At 41.9% G+C, this 20,962-nt stretch overlaps 1 protein-coding gene across 1 annotated transcript in view; it reads left to right on the plus strand.

Moving 5' to 3' along the window:
* Positions 1 to 20,962, plus strand: part of LOC144493399 (serine/threonine-protein phosphatase PP1-beta catalytic subunit) — a 97,396-nt gene that overhangs the window by 36,480 nt on the left and 39,954 nt on the right. The window contains exon 2 of the mRNA XM_078212263.1: positions 6,556 to 6,687. Coding sequence (XP_078068389.1) covers positions 6,556 to 6,687 — 132 coding nt within the window. The remainder of the gene's footprint in view (positions 1 to 6,555; positions 6,688 to 20,962) is intronic.

The following is a 20,962-nucleotide window of genomic DNA, read 5'->3' on the forward strand; positions in this document are numbered from 1 at the left end:
GAGCTTTTCGATAAGCACGTGAACATGCAAGGAATAGGGGGATATGGGGCAAGGGCAGAAGGGATTAGTTTAATATGGCGTCATGTTTGGCACAACATCATGGGTCAAAGGGCCTGTCCCTGTGCTGTACTGTTCTATGATTACAATTCTCAATCCAGTCACAGACAGTTAATGTTAGGACTAGAAAACTAGTTCTGATATAACGTGAGATTGAAGTTAAAGCATAGTGTTGAATTGAGGTTTTGCTCTAGATAGCTGGCTGTTTAATCTGGCAGTGTTTAACATCAACAATAGTTTGTAAAAATGAAGAATATTTGCTCTACAGCACTGCCCATGACCATTTAGAAAAATGGTTTCCTGGGTTTTGCAGCTACTGTTACAAAAATGAACTGTTTTGCAATCTTTAGCAAATAAATGGATGACAGACTTCAATGAAATAGTTACAATGTGCAAACTATTATGGTAACAAGTTAAGCATTTTGATATCCTGCAGCTCTGCCATGACTTCTGTTTGAGTTACGTTGTAATTTTTTAATTTGGTGTTAAAATCTAAAACAGTTTATAACCTCTGAGAATGAGAGTCCACATTTACATTTGTTCATTTTCTGAATAAGAGGTTAATTGGCAGATTAACAATTATCATGTAGTTTAAAAGCTACTTGCTATATTAATTAAGAGACTTCCTTTCTGTAGCAAGTTTGATGCGCAATTACACATGAAACTTACCAGGATATTAATCACGAGCTACTTTCGAAATGCTAATAGCTCATGACACAAGGTGCTGGCATGTTGCACATTAATAATATGTCATTCAGGCACCATTGTTTCTTCAGTGATGAATGGTCCACTCTTTTGCTATGGAAGGGGTGAGGCACTATATAAATGCAAATCCTTCTGGGCGTGTTATCTTTTCTCCCATGTATTAGTAGTATAAAGTTCTTATTATGCTCACGCCAGTTTAATGTAATGCCTATTGCCAAATAGTTGTGGATTTCGTCGGTAGTCACCAAGGATTTTATAGTCCCTCCTGTTATTTGAAAAGGGGATGTGGAATGAGGAGATAATAAACCTAAAAAGGATTGGCATATGATTCTGCAAATGACCATTAATAATAAGGGCTTATATGACTCTCAGGTAACTAAATTTTGCGTACAGGTTGGCTATAAACATATTGAATTCTTAACTGAAGTGAACTGTCTTGTTGCTCCCTCCTTATGACTTCTAGATGTATTGAATGTTAGGTTTACCCCTTAGCACTGACTTTCCCAGTTGGCCATTTATTACGATTTTACTTCTGTGCCATCAATTATATTGCAGTAATGGTAATTAAATGTTAGGACTGACTTTCCTTTATAACTATAAATATATGAGCCATTATTCTCGCCTTAAGTAAATCTGTACTCTCGTCCTATGAACACCAGATAAATAAGTTTGCAAAGTCTGTTTGCAGTGATATCACCTAATTCTAACTTTGCTGATGTAGATTCTCTGCTGTACAGCTCAAATATTCATCCTTCCATTTTAGAGGGCAAGTGACTAAGACTTGAGTGTTTTTTTGGTGGAAGACTTGAACATGTAACACCTGTACCAGTATACTCTGAACTTATTGGCTCTTGACCGATTGTCATGGATTGTAAAAGGTCAAGTTTCCCAGAGCACTCTCTTCCACCTCCCCGCCCCATATTAACACTTGTCCAAGTAGAGTTTTATTCAGAGCACCATGCTGAAGATTTAAGTGTGATGCCAAAGCCATGAGTTAAATTTTTCTCTCCACATGTCACTAATGTGTTGAGTACTGTGCTGCAGCTTTTTCAGAGCTAGAAAGACTGTCCTGTTTATTTCTGAAACTCTGCTTGGCCTGTTGTAGATCAAAATGATTGAAATTGATGGGAATAAGAGAATTGAAATGGACAACTTTGCAGTGTTTATAGTAATTCCAAGTTGAGTTGGTGGATAAATGTTCAATGTACCTTTCAGACTGTTTTTACGGTAATATGCTCTCAAAAGTCGACATTTTAAATTGTTGTAAAGCTTTCTGTACATTTCGGTTTGCTTCAGTAAGTCAGTTGCAACTGTTGCAAAATGTGATCAACTTTCAACTTACAAATGACTAAATTTGTGAACACCAAAATCCTTGTGCCTTTGTGAGAAATGAGGAGATGCAAGTTTTTTAAAAAGTAGAGTGGTGTGATTGTGTTCTGTGCTTAGCTCATTTTGCCTTTACGCCGAAGATAATTGCTTCAGATATGTTGTACTTGTTAAAACCTACATATCTGTTAAGGAAACATGGTGGTAAATATTGTTGTTATTAGGCGGGTTAGAATAGGCCTGCTCACATTATGGGTTGTTGTTTTTATTTTCCCCTTTCACCTATTTAATTTTCCTGAATAAACAATGAATTCATTGAATTCATAGTACAGTAAAGAAATAGACCGTTTGGCCCACTGTATGCACACGCTGGTTCTTTTGAAGAGCAAATCAGTTATTCCCACTTTCCCCATAACCCTGCAATTTTTCCCCTGTTTTTCTTTGAAGGTATTCACTACTCTTTCCACTAGTGCCTTCCAAATTCTAATTACTTGTATAAATTAAAGTATTTCCTCACATCATCTTCAAGCAAGAACCAGGTCTAAACTAATAAATTGAAAGGGGAAGCGAAAAGGAAAATAAAACTGGCAGAGAGAATATGAGAATAGGGCGACAGTCAGCAAAAAGGGATCCAAAAAATCCAGCATTTAATCTGTAAATAGTAAGTAGGTAGTAAGAGGTGGAGTTTGTCCTTTTGGGGACAAAGAGAGTGATATATGCTTAAAAGTGCGGGTCAAAGCTACAATACTTAGTAGACACTGATACAAAAGAAGAAGATGACAAAATATTGGTAGAAGTGGAGATGGTACTGGTAATGGCCGGTGGAAATTGAGGAAGTTCTGGAAAGGCTGACTATGCTTAGAATGGATTGTATCCCAGGTTGCTTAAAGGAGGATGGGACTGGCGATAGCAGAAACACTTGCCATAATTTTCCAATTCTCCTTGATTGGAGAATGATAAACGTAATTGCATTATTTAAAAAGAGGTGTAAGAGCACTCCTAGAAATTACAGGCCAGTTGGTTTAATATATTTGGTCGGTAATATTTTTAGTTTATTGCCACAAATGGGCTTACATTGACACTGCAATGAAGTTACTGAAAATCCCCTAGTTGCCACACTCCGGCGCCTGTTCGGGTACATTGGCCATGTTAAATTCTCCCTATGTACCTAACCAGCACGTCATTTGGACTGTGGGAAGAAACTCTCAATACGAGGAGAACGTGCAGACTCCCCACAGTGACCAAACCGGAAATCAAACCTGGGTCCCTGGCGCTGTGAGGCAGCAATGCAAACAGAAGCAGTCAGGGAAAAGATCAACAAGCATTTGGAGAGACTTGACTTAAGGAGAGCCAGCTCAGATAAGGTGGATTGGACTTGACCAATCTAATTGAATCAAAGAAAAACCAGGCAGGGTGCCTTAATGACTACTGCCTGGTGGCTCTGATATCCATCATTACGAAGTGCTTCGAAAGGTTAGTCATGGCACGCATCAACTCTGGTCTCCCTGATTGCCTGGATCCACTATAATTTGCCACCTATCACCGCAACAGGTTCACAGCAGACACTAACCTGGCCCTGCATTGAACCCTGGAACACCTGGATAACAAGGACACTTATATCAGACTCCTAATTATTGACTGCAGCTCAGCCTTTAACACCATTATCCCAACAAAACTCATATCCAAACTCCATGGCCTGGAGCTCGGCTCCTCACTCTGCGACTGGATCCTAGACTTCCTAACCTGCAGACCGTAATCAGTAGGATAGGCACCGACACCACCTCCACGATTATCATCAACACCGATGCCCCACAAGCTGTGTCCTCAGCCCCTTAAAATACTCCTTATACACTTATAAATGTGTGGCCAAATTCTGCTCTAACTCTTAATTTCAAGTTTGTTGATGACACCACTGTGGTGGGTCGGATCTCAAATAATGATGAGATGAAGTACAGGAAAGAGTTGGAGAATGTGGTGAAATGGTGCAACGATAATAATCTCTCCCTCAGTCAGTAAAACAAAGGAGATGGTCATCGATTTCAGGAAGCGTAGTGGAGGACATGTGCCTGTCTCCATCAACGATGATGAAGTGGAAATTGTTGAGAGCTTCAGGTTTCATCAGCCTGTCCTAGTCACTCCACGCTAACGCTACAGCTAAAGTCCACTAACACCTCTACTTTCTCAGGAAGCTAAGGAAATTCGGCATGTCTGCTACAAATCTCTCCAATATTTACAGATACGCCATAGAAAGCATCCTTTCCAGATGTATCACAGCTTGGTATGGTTCCTGCTCTGACCAAGACTGCAAGAAGCTACAAAGGGTTGTGAACGTAGCCCAGTCCATCATGCAAACCAACCTCTCATCCATTAACTCCGTCTACACTTCCTGCTGCCTTGGAAAAGCAGCCAGCATGATCAAGGACCCCACACACCCCAGATATACCCTCTTCCACCACCTTCTGTCGGGAAAAAGATACAAAAGTCGGAGATCATGTACCAACTGACTCGGGAACTGTCTCTTTCCTGCTGCCATCAGACTTTTGCATGGACCTACCACGTATAAAGCTAATCTTTCTCTGCACCCTAGCTATGACTGTAACACTATTCTGCGCTTTCTTTCCTTCTCCCCTATGTACTCTAAGATGTGGAAATGCCGGCGTTGGACTGGGGTAGGCACAGTAAGAAGTCTCACAACACCAGGTTAAAGTCCAACAGGTTTATTTGGAGCACGAGCTTTCGGAGCACTGCTCCTTCATCAGGTGAGTAACCTGATGAAGGAGCAGCGCTCCGGAAGCTCGTGCTACCAAATTAACCTGTTGGACTTTAACCTGGTGTTGAGACTTCTTAATGTACTCTATGAACAGTGTGTTTCTCTGTATAGTGCCCAAGAAACCCAATACATGTGACAATAAATCAAATCAAGAATCTAGAATGAAGGGGCACAATTTCAAACTGAAGAGTCTTCCATTTTAAGATGGAGATGAGAATTTCTGAAAATTGATAGTGCTTGGAACACTCTTTCCCCAAAAAGCAACAGCTGAGTTATTGAATATATTCAAGGTTGAGTTAGACTTTAAATTGACCAGGGAGTGTAGGCTTATGGCCAGATAGATCAGCCATGATGCTGAATGGAGGAGCAGGCCCAAGGTGTCAAATGGCCACCTCCTATTTCTGTTATCAGTGCTGGAGTAACCTCCGCCTTTGTCCTTTGTTCAACAGGAATGAGGTTCTTATCTGTTTGGATAGAATTGGATGAAAAAACTTTGTGGCATCAGAGAGCTATAGATGCTCAGTTGTTGAATATTTTCAAATCCAAGATGGATGGATTTTTGGATATGATAGAAATTGGGTGTGGGGGCAGTATGAGAAGGTGTGGTCGAAGGTCAGCCATGAGCTCAGTGAATGGCAGAGCAGACTTGAGCGGCCAAATAACCTATGTGTGCTCCTATTTCTTGTGTTCAAAACGATGTGTGAAACAACTCCAAAATAGAGCCTATAATATATTCACTCAGTTTGCTGTGAAGCCTCCTTATATGTGCCACATAGTGTTTTTAAGTTGTCTTTCATATTGATATGGCACCTGTGGTGTACTGCCATATGTATGGTATACATAATTACATAGTGCGTATAATTACACTCTGTCAATAACTATCATGTATTGTTAGACAGCTATTACGTACGGCTGTACCCATTGCAAATCATGGGATTGTGTGATTGTTGTTATGAAGCAGCATTGAGAGGACTGACGCCCATTGTTCTGTCCTGCATGAGTTTTAAGTGTGAGCAGGGAAGGATGGAAGTGCCTAACAATTTTAAAAGCACAGTTGCTAAATGGAAAATGTGTTATGTTTTCAAATGACTGGTGTTGATATGGTTTAAAAATGGGAGGACTATGCTACATTCGTTAAAACTAGGGCTCATGGGTTTTATGAAAGATGGTCAAATACCAGACCAAAGGAAATCTTAAATTGTACACGATTTTTGTTAGGCTGCAGTTAGAATATTACATCTCATTTTGGGCGTGTGTGTAGGACATGGATAATTCACTAAAGCAATGAAAAGACGCAAGTATTTAATTACGTAAGATTAGGGAAACTGGGGCTCTCTTCAGTAGAGCAGCGAAGATTGAGAGGAGATATAAGATGTGTGTTCAAATTTGGAGGCTTTTCATTACGTGAATAGTAACAACTATTTCAATAGGTCACTGAATCAGAAACCAGAAGACTAAAATTGAACATCAGGAAAATAACAAAAAAATGATGTTTTTGCACATACAGATCTGTTAGAGCATAAAATTGTCCATAACTTTTAACGTAATGTAAATAAGTAGTTAAAGAAAAAAATACCAGGTTATGGGAAGTGGTAGGGGAATGAGACTGTCAGTCAACCTTTGGAAGCTACTGACCAACTGAATAGTCTTTTCCATGTCATCTCTGATCACCTCATTTATTTCTTGCTCTCTTTCAGTACGAGGATGCCGCCCTGGAAAAATTGTACAGATGACGGAAGCTGAAGTTCGAGGTCTATGTATAAAATCAAGAGAGATCTTTCTCAGCCAGCCTATCCTTTTGGAATTGGAGGCACCATTAAAGATCTGTGGTAAGGAGACACTAGCTGTTACTTTGGACTGCACTGCTATCAACAAATAGGTTCGCTCTAGTCTGGATCATGCACAAGGCCTATTTTTTTTCTAATCTGTCTTCAATGTCAAATGAACTTGCTAATTTCCTAGTAGATAAAGATCTCAAATCCAGTAAAATTCATCTTCCGAGATGAAATTAATAGTATGCAAAATGGAAACAGCCCACAAAAACAGCAGGCAGTAATCTTCCGAGGCTGGTTAAGGCATATCTTGAAAGTGAGCTTTCATTTGGCTCCTGCCACATTGGACCTGATGGTACTTGATATTGACTCTGGGTGCATCAAGTGGAATTTGTTCCCCAGATTTTCACCCATTACCTTGGAGGGCAAGAATTTTCTTAGTATGTAATATCACCTCCAGAAATCTAGATAGTTAAGGTATGCATCAAAAAGGGGAGGAAAAATGCGAAACGTGGAAAATATTCTTGAAGTTTGTTTGAAAATTGATCATTAAGCGCAGCCATAAATTGGTTGGTTTCATCTTCCAGAAAAAAGGACAATGCAGAGGAAAACACTTTCATAGATCTCTCTCCCAGTAAGGTTGGTAGGAATAAATTGAGGGAAGTGAAACAAGATAGCTTTTGTGGGGCGACACGGTGGCACAGTGGTTAGCACTGCTGCCTCAACGCCAGGGACCCAGGTTCAATTTCTGGCTTGGGTCACTGTTAGTGTGGAGTTTGCATGTTCTCCCGGTAACCGGTCTGTGTGGATTTCCTCTGGGTGCTCCGGTTTCCTCCCACAGTCCAAAGATGTGCGGGTTAGGTGCATTGCCCATGCTAAATTGCCCCTTAGTGTCCCGGGATGCATAGGTTAGCAGGATTAGCGGGGTAAATATGTGGGGCTATGGTGATAGGGCCTGCATGGGATTGTTGCCTGTGCAGACTTGAAGGGCTGAATGGCCTCCTGCACTGTTAGGGATTCTATCTCAAATAAGATTCGAGACCTGGGAGACAGTAATTTGCCTATCTTGCAGTTCAGGAATATCAAGTGACGTAACTTTAGTAAGTCATATTCTAGATAGCCTTTGCATGTTAGTTTTTTAATAAAGTACAAACTGTTAGAATGTTTAAGCGATTTAAGCTGGAGCGCTGGTAATATAATTACTGTATATCTTCACAATTTTAGTAAAATGACATTGGAACACAAGTGTATTGGACTCCAAAACACCATTGGAGTCAAGTGGCCGAACTATATTATTATCTTCCTTCTAACGCTTCAATTACTTATTTTGCCAAAACAAACTTGTCTTTTGAAAAAGATGTGCCTTTTTGAAAAATACATATTAGTATCACCTCCCAAACCAATAGCTGCTAATGCCTAGAAGAACAAAGGCGATGAGCTCAAGAATACAGGACTATTTCCAAGTTCTTTTCCAAGTCTCACGCTATTCTGATTTGGAAATATATAATTTGTCACGACTGGGTCAGAATCCTGGAACTAGCACCATAATAGTACTGAGAATTATTCACCACAGGGACTTCAACACCACCTCTGGAAGGGTAATAAATGTCTTTTCCAGCAATGCTGACATCCTGTGAATGAATAATAAAAACAAAAGTTCAGAATTGCTTTCCAAGATCTAATAGGCTACAGAGCTGTTGATTTTATGCGTACTGTAATTGACATATCACAATGCCAAGTATTGGGTCAGGGAAACCAGATTGTAAATTTCTTCATTCAGTGTTTTATACATCTGAATTAAGTTTTTAGTTTTTTTCTGAATTGGAGCTGCACTTAAACTTTTATAATGCAGACAGAATTTTGTTTCAAAGTTAACTTCATTTCAAAAATTTTTTCAATGACCATGTCATCATTAACTCATCTGGGAGGAACCATTAGGCAGCCATGAAGGAATCAGATTCTGGCCTTTGAAATCATTTTTTTTCCAGTAAGATAGTAGTATCACCTCCTCCACAATTATCCTCAACACCGGTGCCCCTCAAGGCTGTGTCCTCAGCCTCTTACTATACTCCTTATACACTTATGACTGTGTGGCCAAATTCCACTCCAGTTCCATTTTCGCATTTGCTGATGACACCACCGTAGTGGGTCAGGTCTCAAACAATGACCGGATGGAGTATACAAGAAAGAGATAGAGAATCTGGTAAAATGGTGCAATGACAATAATTTCTCCCTGAATGTCAGTAAAACAAAGGAGATAGTCATAGACTTCAGGAAGAATAGTTGAGGACGTGCTCCTGTCTACATCAGCAGTGATGAAGTGGAATTGGTCGAGAGCTTCAGGTTTCTAGGTGTCCAGATCACCAACAACCTGTCATGGTCCCTCCACACTGACACTATAGTTAATAAAGCCCACCAACATCTTGACTTTCTCAGGAGGCTAGGAAATTCGTCCACCACAACTCTCTAATTTTTACAGATGCAAAGTAGAAAGCACCCTTTCCAGATGTATCACAACTTCGTATGGCCCCTGCTCTACCAAGACTGCAAGAAACTACAAAGGGTTGTGAACGTAGCCCAGTCCATCTCACAAATCAGCCTTCCATCCATTGACTCTGTCTACACTTCCCGCTGCCTTGGAAAAGCAGTAATCAAGGACCCTACACACCCCGAACCTACTCTCTTCTATCTTCTTCCGTCGGGAAAAAGATACAAAAGTCTGAGGACACTGAGGTTTTCACAGAGGAAAAGGACCTGGGTGGATGTGCTGCGGGCTTGCGGTGGACTGAAAAGATTGAGTATGTGGACTTTAAGAAAGATTTGTGCTGGTATTTTTGAATGGCATCAAGATAGATAAGTCACCGGGTCCGGATGGGATGTACCCCAGGTTACTGTGGGAGGGAGGGAAGAGATTCTGGCGATGATCTTTGCGTCGTCGATGGAGACGAGAGAGGTGCCGGAGGATTGCGGATGTGACTCCTATTTTCAAGAAGGGGAATAGGGATAGCCCAGGAAATTACCGACCGGTGAGTCTAACCTCAGTGGTTGGTAAACTGATGGCGAAGATCCTGAGGGACAGGATTTATGAGCATTTGAGAGGCTTGGTATGCTCAAGAATACTCAGCACGGCTTTGTCAAACGCAGATCGTGCCTTACGAGCCTGGTGGAGTTCTTCGAAAATGTGACTAAACACATTGACGAAGGGAAAGCGGTAGATGTGGTTTATATGGATTTTAGCAAGGCGTTCGATAAGATCCCCCATGCAAGGCTTCTGGAAAAAGTGAGAGGGCATGGGATCCAAGGTGCTGCTGCCCTGTGGATTCAGAATTGGCTTGCCCAAAGGAGGCAGTATGTGTGTATAGATGGGTCTTTTTCTAAATGGAGGTCGGTCACCAGTGGTATGCCCCAGGGATCTGTGCTGGGACCCTTGCTGTTTGTCATTTTCATTAATGACCTGGATGAGGAAGTGGAGGGATGGGTTTTGTAAGTTTGCCGACGACACGAAGGTTGGTGGGGTTGTGGATAGTCTGGAGGGATGTCAGAAGTTACAGAGGGACATAGATAGGATGCAAGACTGGGCGGAGAAGTGGCAGATGGACTTCAACCCAGATAAATGCGTCGTGGTTCATTTTGGCAGGTCATATGGGATGAAGGAGTACAATATAAAGGGAAAGACTCTTAGTACTGTGGAGGATCAGAAGGACCTTGGGGTCCGGGTCCATAGGACTCTAAAATCGGCCCCGCAGGTGGAGGAGGTGGTTAAGAAGGCGTATGGTGTGCTGGCCTTTATCAATCGAGGGATTGAGTTTAGGAGTCCGGGGATAATGATGCAGCTGTATAGGACCCTCGTCAGACCCCACTTGGAGTACTGTGCCCAGTTCTGGTCGCCTCATTACAGGAAGGATGTGGAAAAGAGTGAAAGGGTGCAGAGGAGATTTACAAGGATGTTGCCTGGATTGAGTGGCATGCCTTATGAGGATAGGCTGAGGGAGCTCGGTCTTTTCTCTTTGGAGAGACGTAGGATGAGAGGAGACCTAATAGAGGTATATAAGATGTTGAGAGGCATAGATCGGGTGGACTCTCAGAGGCTTTTTCCCAGGGTGGAAATGTCTGCTACGAGAGGACACAGGTTTAAGGTGCTGTGGGATAGGTACAGGGAAAATGTTAGGGGGAAGTTTTTCTCACAGAGGGTGGTGGGCGAGTGGAATCGACTGCCATCAGTGGTGGTGGAGGCAAACTCAATAGGGTCTTTTAAGAGACTCCTGGGTGAGTACATGGGACTTAATAGGATGGAGGGTTATAGGTAGGCCTAAAAGATAGGGATATGTTTGGCACAACTTGTGGGGCCGAAGGGCCTGTTTGTGCTGTAGTTTTTCTATGTACCAACCAGCTCAAGATCAGCTTCTTCCCTGTTGCTATCAGACTTTTAAATGGACCTACCATACATTAGGCCGATCTTTCCCTACAACCTAGCTATTGACTGTAGCACCAGATTCTGCACTGTCTCCTTTCCTCCTTCCCTATGTACTCTGAATAGTGTGCAATAAAAAATACTTTTTTATTGTAACCCAATGCATGTGACAATAAATCAAATCAATTTCAGGAACGCAAATGATGAAGCATTTATACAGACAACATGACAGTGATAAGGAGCACACTAATGAAGAATTGAGTTGGAATTTGACTCTAATGAGAAAAATTTTCTTGGATAATGTAAGGAATTTTCATACTGCTTTCTGCATTCCTGAAAATCAACCCCATTTGGTTGACATGGAAAAAAAGTTTGCTACATTTGCTCTCAAGGGAGCCATTCTGAAGTGGCTTTAGTTTGAGTGGCCTAATCCCATTCCATGAACTTCAAGCTTAACACAACTATAGCTCTAAGTTTGTACACTCGCAATTCGTCATCAATTCTGGACAATAGGAGGGTGACACTGAACAAGTTGATCGAAAAGTGCTTTAGCAGTATTATTTGTGTTCACAGTTCAGTGTTCTATTGCAATAATTGTAGAAGGATTTTTTTGAGAGCGCCTAAAAATGCTAAACTAAGTTGCTCGATCAATATTAAGAATGTCAGTTATTTCTTAGCTTTTGAACTTTAGTAAAGCTTTCATTGAAAAAGAATGCCATTTAATATTCAAGGCAGGGAGTGGCGGTTGTACTGATGTAACTCATAAAATACATTTCCCTGGAGTTATGCCAGGAACACAGTACAGAACATGCTGCGCTCAGCTTGAATGCTAATCTATAGTCACTAAAATTCTATTTATAGTCAACTGCCTGCAGTAGCCTTATTGATGTTTGTATGAAATCCCTCCTTTCTCTCCATGGTTGCCTGGTGTTTAGCTGAAACTGTTGTCAGTTGGCTATAAGGTCAGCATCCTTAAATACTTGGTCCAATTTGATTTGCTTCAACTCAAATTAGCATAACTAAGATCACCAACAGTAACACTGAAGGTGAAGAGTGAAACTGTATTCTACAGTCACAGTTGAAGCACATTGTGTTGTTGTATGAATATGCTGCCACTTAAAAACAGAAGTGCAGTTTCATCAAATGCCTTTTGTACACCACGTCTACTGTATTACTCTTATCCACCATCTCTGTTACCTAATCATAAAACTCAAATAGTTAAACATGATCCACCTTTAACATATTCATGCTGGCCTTATTTAATCAACACTTGTTTAAGTGACTGTTTATCTCGCGGATTATTTTCGGTAAGCTTTCATGCCACTATGTTAACTAGTGTGTAGTTGCCTTTCACCCTTTTTGGAACGAGGGGTATTTGCAATTCTCCAGTCCGCTGACATCACCCCTGTATCAAAGGAAGATTATGTACCATATGTTTGCAGCTTCCTTGACTGTATACCATCCTGGTGACTTATCAACTTTAGGTACAGCAAACCTTCTAAAACCTCCTCTTTGACAAATCAATGTCCTGAACATGCACCCCACTCTTTAATTAAACCTAACCACATGATCTATGTTAAATTCATTCAACAGTTGTTAGTTGCATTCATTTATTCTCCCTTTGCTAATAAAACAAATGAAAATAAGACTTGTTTTTGTGTTAGTCTCTGTGCTTTAACGTTAACCACTTTGAAATCCATCTGTCATTTCTTTATCTAATTCAGTAGATTACACTAACCTAGCCGAGGCTTGGCTAATCTAGCTGCATTGCTGGATGCCCTAATACCATTTGAAGGTTAAATATCATTGTGAATAATAGATACAGCAGGGGAGCCAGAACCAATCTCTCTTGGCTTGTCAATGCCATTGTTTCCTTCTATTATATCCTGCTTTGTAGGCTGTCCAATTTTCAGTCAGTGTGTGTTATAGAGCATTACAGTAAACATCTTCCTATTTGAATGTAGAAACTAATGTCTGAGTGTTGTGAGCATGAGTGAGTGACACCATCAGTAGCACAGGTTTTCGTGGGTTTACCATGAGGGATCTGTGTAACTAGCTGCCGCCAGTTCTGAGTCCCTGCTGTACTGTGTTTTGATATTTTTATAAGTAAAGGTGTTTGAATATCACAAGGTGTTTGACCACCTTTTTGTGGCCAGGCTACCACATCTTTTTGATGATGAGGAGAAAATGGCAAGAAAAAAGGAAAGAAACCTTTTGAGGTTCAATTTGGTGCTACGAAGATTTGCACAGTGCGCAACATGAACAGCGGTCAAAAACTCTGATCAGCAGGTTTGTGAGTCTACCAACGAAAAACAAGTTAGCAGCACCATGGCTATGTTCGAGAGTATAAGTGAATTTGTGGAAGAGAACAGGAACTGGATTGAATATGTGGAAAGGTTGGAATGCTTTTCCTTGGCAAATGGAATTTCAGTTGAGGCTAAAAAGCACTCAATTCTCCCGATAACGTGTTGGGTAAAGACTTACAAACTAGTTAGGAATTTAGCAACACCACAGAGGTTGGGGGATGTTCCACTTGCACTCATTCAGAATCACCACAATCCTAAACGCTCAGTGATTGTCCAAAATTTCAAGTTCCAAATTCATTCAGTATGTGGATGACCCGACTAAAGAGGGGGCAAAACTTAACCTCCTCTTGGGAAATAAGGAAGGGATCACTTTGGGACCAGTGACCATAATTCCATTAGTTTCAAGATAGCTATGGAGAATGATAGGTCTGGCCTAAAAGTTAAAAATTCTAAATTGGGGCAAAGCCAATTTTGATGGTATTAGACATGAACTTTCGAAAGTTCATTGGGGGAGGCTGTGGGAAGGCAAAGGCATGTCTGGTAAGTGGGAGGCTTTCAAAAATGTGTTATCCAGGCTTCAGGGTAAGCATATTCCTCTTGCAGTGAAGGGCAAGGCCAATAGAAGTAGGGAACCCTGGATGACTTGGGCTATTGAGACCCTGGTCAAGAAGAAGGAGGCATATGGCATGCATAGGCAGCTAGGATCAGATGGATCCCTTGAAGAGTGTAGAGGGTGTAGGAGTAGAGTTAAGAGAGAAATCAGGAGGGCAAAAAGGGGACATGAGATTGCCTTGGCAGGAAAGGCAAAGGACAATCCAAAGAGCTTCTATAAATACATAAAGGGCAAAAGAGTACGGCCTCTTTAAAGATCAACAAAGTCACCTATGTCCGGATCCACAAGGGATGGGTGAGATCCTAAATGACTATTTCTTTCATTTACTGTTGAGAAAGGCATGGATGTTAGGGAACTTGGGGAAATAAATAGTGATGTCTTGAGAAGTGTGCATATTACAGACAAGGAGGTGCTTAAAGTCTTAAAGCCCATCAAGGTAGATAAATCCTTGGATTGAAGAAGTGTATCCCAGGGCATTATGGGAGGCTAGGAAGGAAATTGCGGGTCCCCTAGCAGAGATATTTGAATCATCGATAGTCACAGATGAGGTGCCTGAAGATTGGAGGGTGGCAAATGTTGTGCCTTTGTTTAAGAAGGACTGCAGGGAAAAGCCTGGGAACTACAGACAAATGAGCCTAATGTCTGTAGTAGATAAGTTGTTAGAAGATATTCTGAGAGACAGGATCTGCAGGCAAGGACTGATTAGGGACAGTCAACATGGCTCTGAGAGTGGAAAATCATGTCTCTCAAATTTAATTGAGTTTTTTGAAGGGGTAACCAAGAAGGTAGATGAGGGCAGTGCAGTCAATGTTGTCTACATGGACTTTAGCAAGGCCTTTGACAAGGTACCACATGGTAGGTTGTTGCATAAGGTTAAATCTCACGGGATCCAGGGTGAGGTAGCAAAATGGATACAAAATTGGCTTCTTGACAGAAATCATAGATAAGGCCATCCCACACCCCCACTTCTTGCCTTCAAACAGCCGCACAACCTCAAACAGACCATTGTCCGCAGCAAACTACCCAGCCTTCAGGAGAACAGTGACCACGACACCACACAACCCTGCCACAGCAACCTCTGCAAGGCGTGCCGGATCATCGACACGGATGTCATCATCTCACGTGAGAACACCATCCACCACGTACACGGTACATACACTTGCAACTCGGCCAACGTTGTCGACCTGATACGCTGCAGGAAAGGATGTCCGGAGGCATGGTACATTGGGGAAACCATGCAGACGCTACGACAACGGATGAATGAACACCGCTCGACAATCACCAGGCAAGACTGTTCTCTTCCTGTTAGGGAGCACTTCAGCGGTCACGGGTATTCAGCCTCTGATCTCCGGGTAAGCGTTCTCCAAGGCAGCCTTCACGACACCGCAGGGTCGCTGAGCAGAAACTGATAGCCAAGTTCCGCACACATTAGGACGGCCTCAACCGGGATCTTGGGTTCATGTCACACTATCTGTAACCCCCACAACTTGCCTGGACTTGCAAAATCTCACCAGCTGTCCTGTCTGGAGACAATACACATCTCTTTAACCTGTGCTTAATGCTCTCTCCACTCACATTGTCTGTACCTTTAAGACTTGATTAGCTGTATTAGTATTGATTAGCTTGATTAGTATTCCAATCATTATTCTGTAACTTGAGTTTGTGTCTCTGTATGCCCTGTTTGTGAGCACATCTCCCACTCCACCTGACAAAGGGGCAGCGCTCCGAAAGCTAGTGGCATTTGCTACCAAATAAACCTATTGGACTTTAACCTGGTGTTGTTAGACTTCTTACTGTTCTTGACAGAAGCCAGAGGGTGGTTGTAGAGAGTTGTTTTTCAAACTGGAGGCCTGTGACCAGCGGTGTGCCTCCGGGATCAGTGCTGGGCCCACTGTTATTTGTCATTTATATTAATGATTTGGATGAGAATATCGGAGTCATGGTTAGTAACTTTGCAGATGACACCAAGATTGGTGGCATAGTGGACAGTGAAGAAAGTTATCTCTGATTGCAACGGGATCTTGTTCAATTGGGCCAATGGGCTGCTGAATGGCAGATGGAGTTTAATTTAGATAAATGCGAGGTGATGCATTTTGGTTGCTCGAACCAGGGCAGCACTTACTCAGATAATGGGAGGGCATTGGGGAGAGTTACAGAACAAAGAGTTCTAGGGATACCTCCGATTCATAGCTCCTTGAAATGGAGTCACAGGTGGACAGGGTGGTGAAAAAGGCATTCGGCATGCTTGGTTTCATTGGTCAGAACATTGAATACAGGAGTTGGGACGTCTTGTTGAAGTTGTACAAGACATTGGTAAGACCACACTCGGAATACTGTGTGCAATCTGGTCACCTTATTATGGAAACATTATTATTAAACGAGAAAGAGTGCAGAAAAGATTTACTAGGATGCTACCGGGACTTAAAGGTTTAACTTGAAAGGAGAGGCTGGATACACTGGGACTTTTTTCCCTGGCGCATAGGAGGCTTAGGGGTGATCTTGTATAATAATGAGGGGCATAGATAAGGTAGATAGTCAACATCCTTTCCCAAAGGTAGGGGAGTCTAAAACTAGAGGGCATAGGTTTAAGGTGAGACAGGAGAGATACAAGAGGGTCCAGAGGGACAATCTTTTCAATCTGAGGGTGGTGAATGTCTGGAACGAGCTGCCAGGGGCAGTAGTAGAGGCGGGTACAATTTTGTCTTTTAAAAAGCATTTAGACAGTTGCATGGGTAAGATGGGTATAGAGGGATATGGGCCAAATGCAGGCTTAGTGGTTAAAAACTGGGCGGCAGGGACAAGTTGGGCCGAAGGGCCTGTTTCCATGCTGTAAACCTCTATGACTCTAAGACTTGGGGCTTTAAGCAGGCGTTAGCCCTTACTTGAATCCAACTGCAGACGTACACCAGAGAGGCCAAACCATTACTTGGGGAGTTAGAGGTGGACACTACATACAATAGCCAAGAAACAAGAGTATGGCTCCTGGTGGGAAAGGGTCTGGTTTACTAGAGCGTCTCTGGCTCCGTAAAATTCCTTTGAGCTGGGGTGAGATTAAGCACCCACAAGTGACAGAAGATGTCTTTCAGAAATATTCTGAGGTTTTCAAAGATTAATTGGGTACATAGCATGGCACTGCAATTACGTTGTTTGTAGATCCTCAGGTAATCCTCGGTTTTCCAGCCCCTAACAGTGCCCTGCATCAAGAAAGGCAAACTGGAGGAGGTGCTGGAGCAGGTGCAAAGGTTTTCTCATGTTGGGCAGTTCCAATTGTTCCTAAAAGTGATGGTATATATGGTGATTACAAACTTGCCATTAATCAGGCCTCCAAGCTGGACGCTTACCTGTTGCCTCAGTTGCAAAATCTGTTTTCAACCCTTGCAGGAGGCAAGACATTTGCAAAACTTAACATGAGCCACACCTACAAGCAGCTTTTATTAGAAGAGGACTCAAAACAGTATCTCACAATCAACATTCAAAGGTTTGTTCAAATACAGGTTTCTGGTTTTTGGGGTGTCATCCATCCAGTGATTTTTCAGAAGCCAATGGACAATCTGTTGCAGGGGATTCCTCATGTCGCAGTGTACTTTATGATATTCTGATCACAGGAAAAACTGAGGAGGAAAACCTCAGCAATCTGGATCAAGTGAGATTTTCAGAGTCAGGGCTGCACCTGAAGTGTAGCAAGTGCATCTTCCAGGCACACAGTGTAGAATATTTGGGTCACAAAATCAATGTTTTAAGTTTATTTATCAGTGTCACAAGTAACACTCTAATGAAGTTACTGTAAAAATCCCTTGAGTTGCCACACTCCGGTGCCTGTTCGGGTACACTGAGGGAGAATTTAGCACAGCCAATGCAACTAACCAGCATGACTTTCAGACTGTTGGAGGAAACCAGAGGAAACCCACACACTCACAAGGAGAACGTGCAGACTCCGCACAGACATTGACCCAAGCTGGGAATCGAACCTGGGTCCCTGGCACTGTGAGGCAGCAGTGCATCTTACAGGTTCTGTCCCCGGTGGAAGACAAAGTCAGCTGTCAAGGATTCTCGGATCACCAGAGGTGTGTCCAAGCTCAGGTCATTTCTGGGCACGGTAAATTAGTTTCTGCCAGATCTTTCAACAGTTTTGGCGCCACTATCTACTGCACAAAGAAACTTAATGGACGTGGAGGCCAGCACAGAAAAGCTTTCAAGGACGTGAAAGCATTGCTGTGATCAGCTAATCTGCTGGTTCACTTTGATCTAGATAGGGAACTCATTCTGTCATCTGATGTCTCGTCCTACGGTGCAGTACATTGTCATCTGATGGAGGACAGGTCAGAAAAACCCATTGGTTTTGCTTATGCTGACAACAGCTGAGAAAGGATATTCGCCTTTAGACTAAAGGGAGGTCCAGTCATTGTTTTGCTGCAAAACTGTTTCGTTGGTACCTTTTGTTCATTCACAGTATGTACAACTCTTCGTTTGCCAGATTCTCTTGTTTCTGATAGCAGTACAAAGTTTGAGTGATTTGTTCCAAGAGTTTATCCAAAGGAAAGGATACACCATGCTTACTATGCCTTTTCATCCAACTTCAAATGGTTTAGCAGAGTGATTTGTTCAGACATTGAAAGAAGGGTCGGGGAGAATGATATTTTAGTGCTTGAAATTAAAAATCTAAGAATTTATCAGAAATAGAGAACTGATTTTAGTCATCTCCAAAACGTCCCAATTATTTGGCTCTTCTAGGCTCAAGAGACATGAAATTGAAGTTCATGTCTTGCCTTTTGACCTACATTGAAGTTTAAGCTGCTCTTTTGCAATGTTTGAAATTCACTTGTGTGCAACAGTGGAACTTTTGCTCTTTTTGGATTAAGGTTTCAATTCCGAACTAATAGTTCTTTTTTTTTTCCTTTTGAACGTACAAGCAATAACTTGAAGGCTCGTTCCAGTATGACCCTTCCCATCCAACACCAATTCCATTTGATTGGAGCAGGAACTGTGCTGGTGCTCTTTACATCATTGAAGCCAGTTGAAATGGGCTATGTGCATTTTAATAAGTAAGACTAGAAATTATTAAACCACTAGTTCCCTCCAAGTCATGTGTCTTACTGGCTTTATTCTATCATTGTCAATAGGTCAGACCCTGCAACTTGCTCCTGAGAAGCACTGTGGTTGTACCTTCACCACACTGACTGCAGTGGTTCAAGAAGGCAACACCTTCTTGAAGGCAGGAGGGATGGGCAATAAATGTTGGCCTTTCCAGTGGTCCCCACATCTCATGAAATAACTTTTTTAAAATATTGGTGTGTAGTGAATGGCCACCTTCCCAATTGAGTGAGCAAGCCTGTTTACGACATAACATGCTGTCATTCCAGATCTGTTTGACAGTTAACTTACCAAGTAACAATATGTATGCCAAAGACCCTCATACAAGCAAAACGCCTGGCATCTTGTAGGTAGAAATTCCTTTCCACGGTGCACTCTCCTTTCCATCTCCCAAGTCATTTAAGCAATGTTTCTTTATAATGAAAATAAAGTTTATTTATTATTGTCACATGTAGTCTTACATTAACATCGCAATGAAGTAACTGTGAAAATCCCCTAGTCGCCACACTCCGGCGCCTGTTCGGGTGCACTAAGGGAGCATTTAGCACGGCCAGTGCACCTTACCAGCATGTCTTTTGGACTGTGGGAGGAAACCGGAGGACATGGGGAGAATGCACAGACAGTGACCCAAGCCGGGAATCGAACCCGGGTCCCTGGCGTTAAGAGGCAGCAGTGCCACTGTGCCACCATGCTGCATACTCTCGAATATACTAATTCTGTCAATCATTTTATCAGGTACTTGTGTATTATAATCATATAAAGGCACTGATCGCTCGTAAGGGATTGTGCAAGCACATTGTGGGGTTCATTTATCAAAAACAGCCACAGGTGAACACATATACATGACTAGAAAGCTTGAAAACATCAGAGCTGTGTGTCTATTCTGCTCCAGGCCGAAGTGAAATCGGCTGGATCACAGGACATAGTAATGGCATCCTGTTATCCCTTAAACGTGAAGACATAACAGTACTAAGGTGTAAATCATGATGCATTTGGAAACGTTTTGGCAAAGCTGCTTCTCAAATGCTTCTACAAGCTTCTTGATGTTTTATATCTGGTTTAGCATCCCAGAGTTGACAAGAGGACGAGTGCCATTGCGAAAAGTCTGCAGTCACATTGCAGTACAATGCTGCATATTATAAAGTGATCCGTGTTTCCTGCAAAGTTAGCTAAACAAAAAAAAGAGAGAGAATTACTCATGGTTCCTTAGATTGCATATGTTTGCAAATCTGAACACAAGCATACCTAGAGCAGTAATTCATGTGATTCATTTTTGTTACCGAGACAGGAAAAACATGAAATTCACATCATTCCATGGACATGAAAATAAGTTTGTATTTATAATCACAGATTAGTCAGACACTAGGCTGAGTTGCAAGGTAATTTTAAAAGGTGATTTTAATGTAGATGGGCCCTACTTACACCTTATGAACAAACAGGTTTATAAAATCTTCTAACCAGTTTCATTGGCTGCATCTATTGTTGGTGTTTAATTTGTTCTACAGGCAAATCATCGATTACAAGGCTATTTTTAAAATGTCAATTGGGCACAAATCCTCCAAGGCACAACAGTGTGCTAGTGAGAGCTTTGCCTGCAGCACACACCCATCTAATAAATGAACACAGCATGCTATTTGTACTGTTTATGTAGACATGCTCCAATGCACAACCAGGTCGCCATGAGACAATACAGGATTCAAATCCACTCTTCAGAAGGGAAAGAGGTGGAATGTAAAAGTAAAGATGTTTTATTTTTCATTGATCCAGATGGCAGAACCAGCACTTGCTTATAGAGCAATGCCAAGCCTGTCTTAGACAATTCTGAACAGTAGAACTGCCAAATAAATTTAGTAGAACATAGAAAAACAATAGGAAAAGATGGTGCAGTTAATCCAGCCTTGCCAGACACAT

Source organism: Mustelus asterias, chromosome 5 (assembly GCF_964213995.1).
Source record: "Mustelus asterias chromosome 5, sMusAst1.hap1.1, whole genome shotgun sequence".
NCBI lineage: Eukaryota > Metazoa > Chordata > Chondrichthyes > Carcharhiniformes > Triakidae > Mustelus > Mustelus asterias.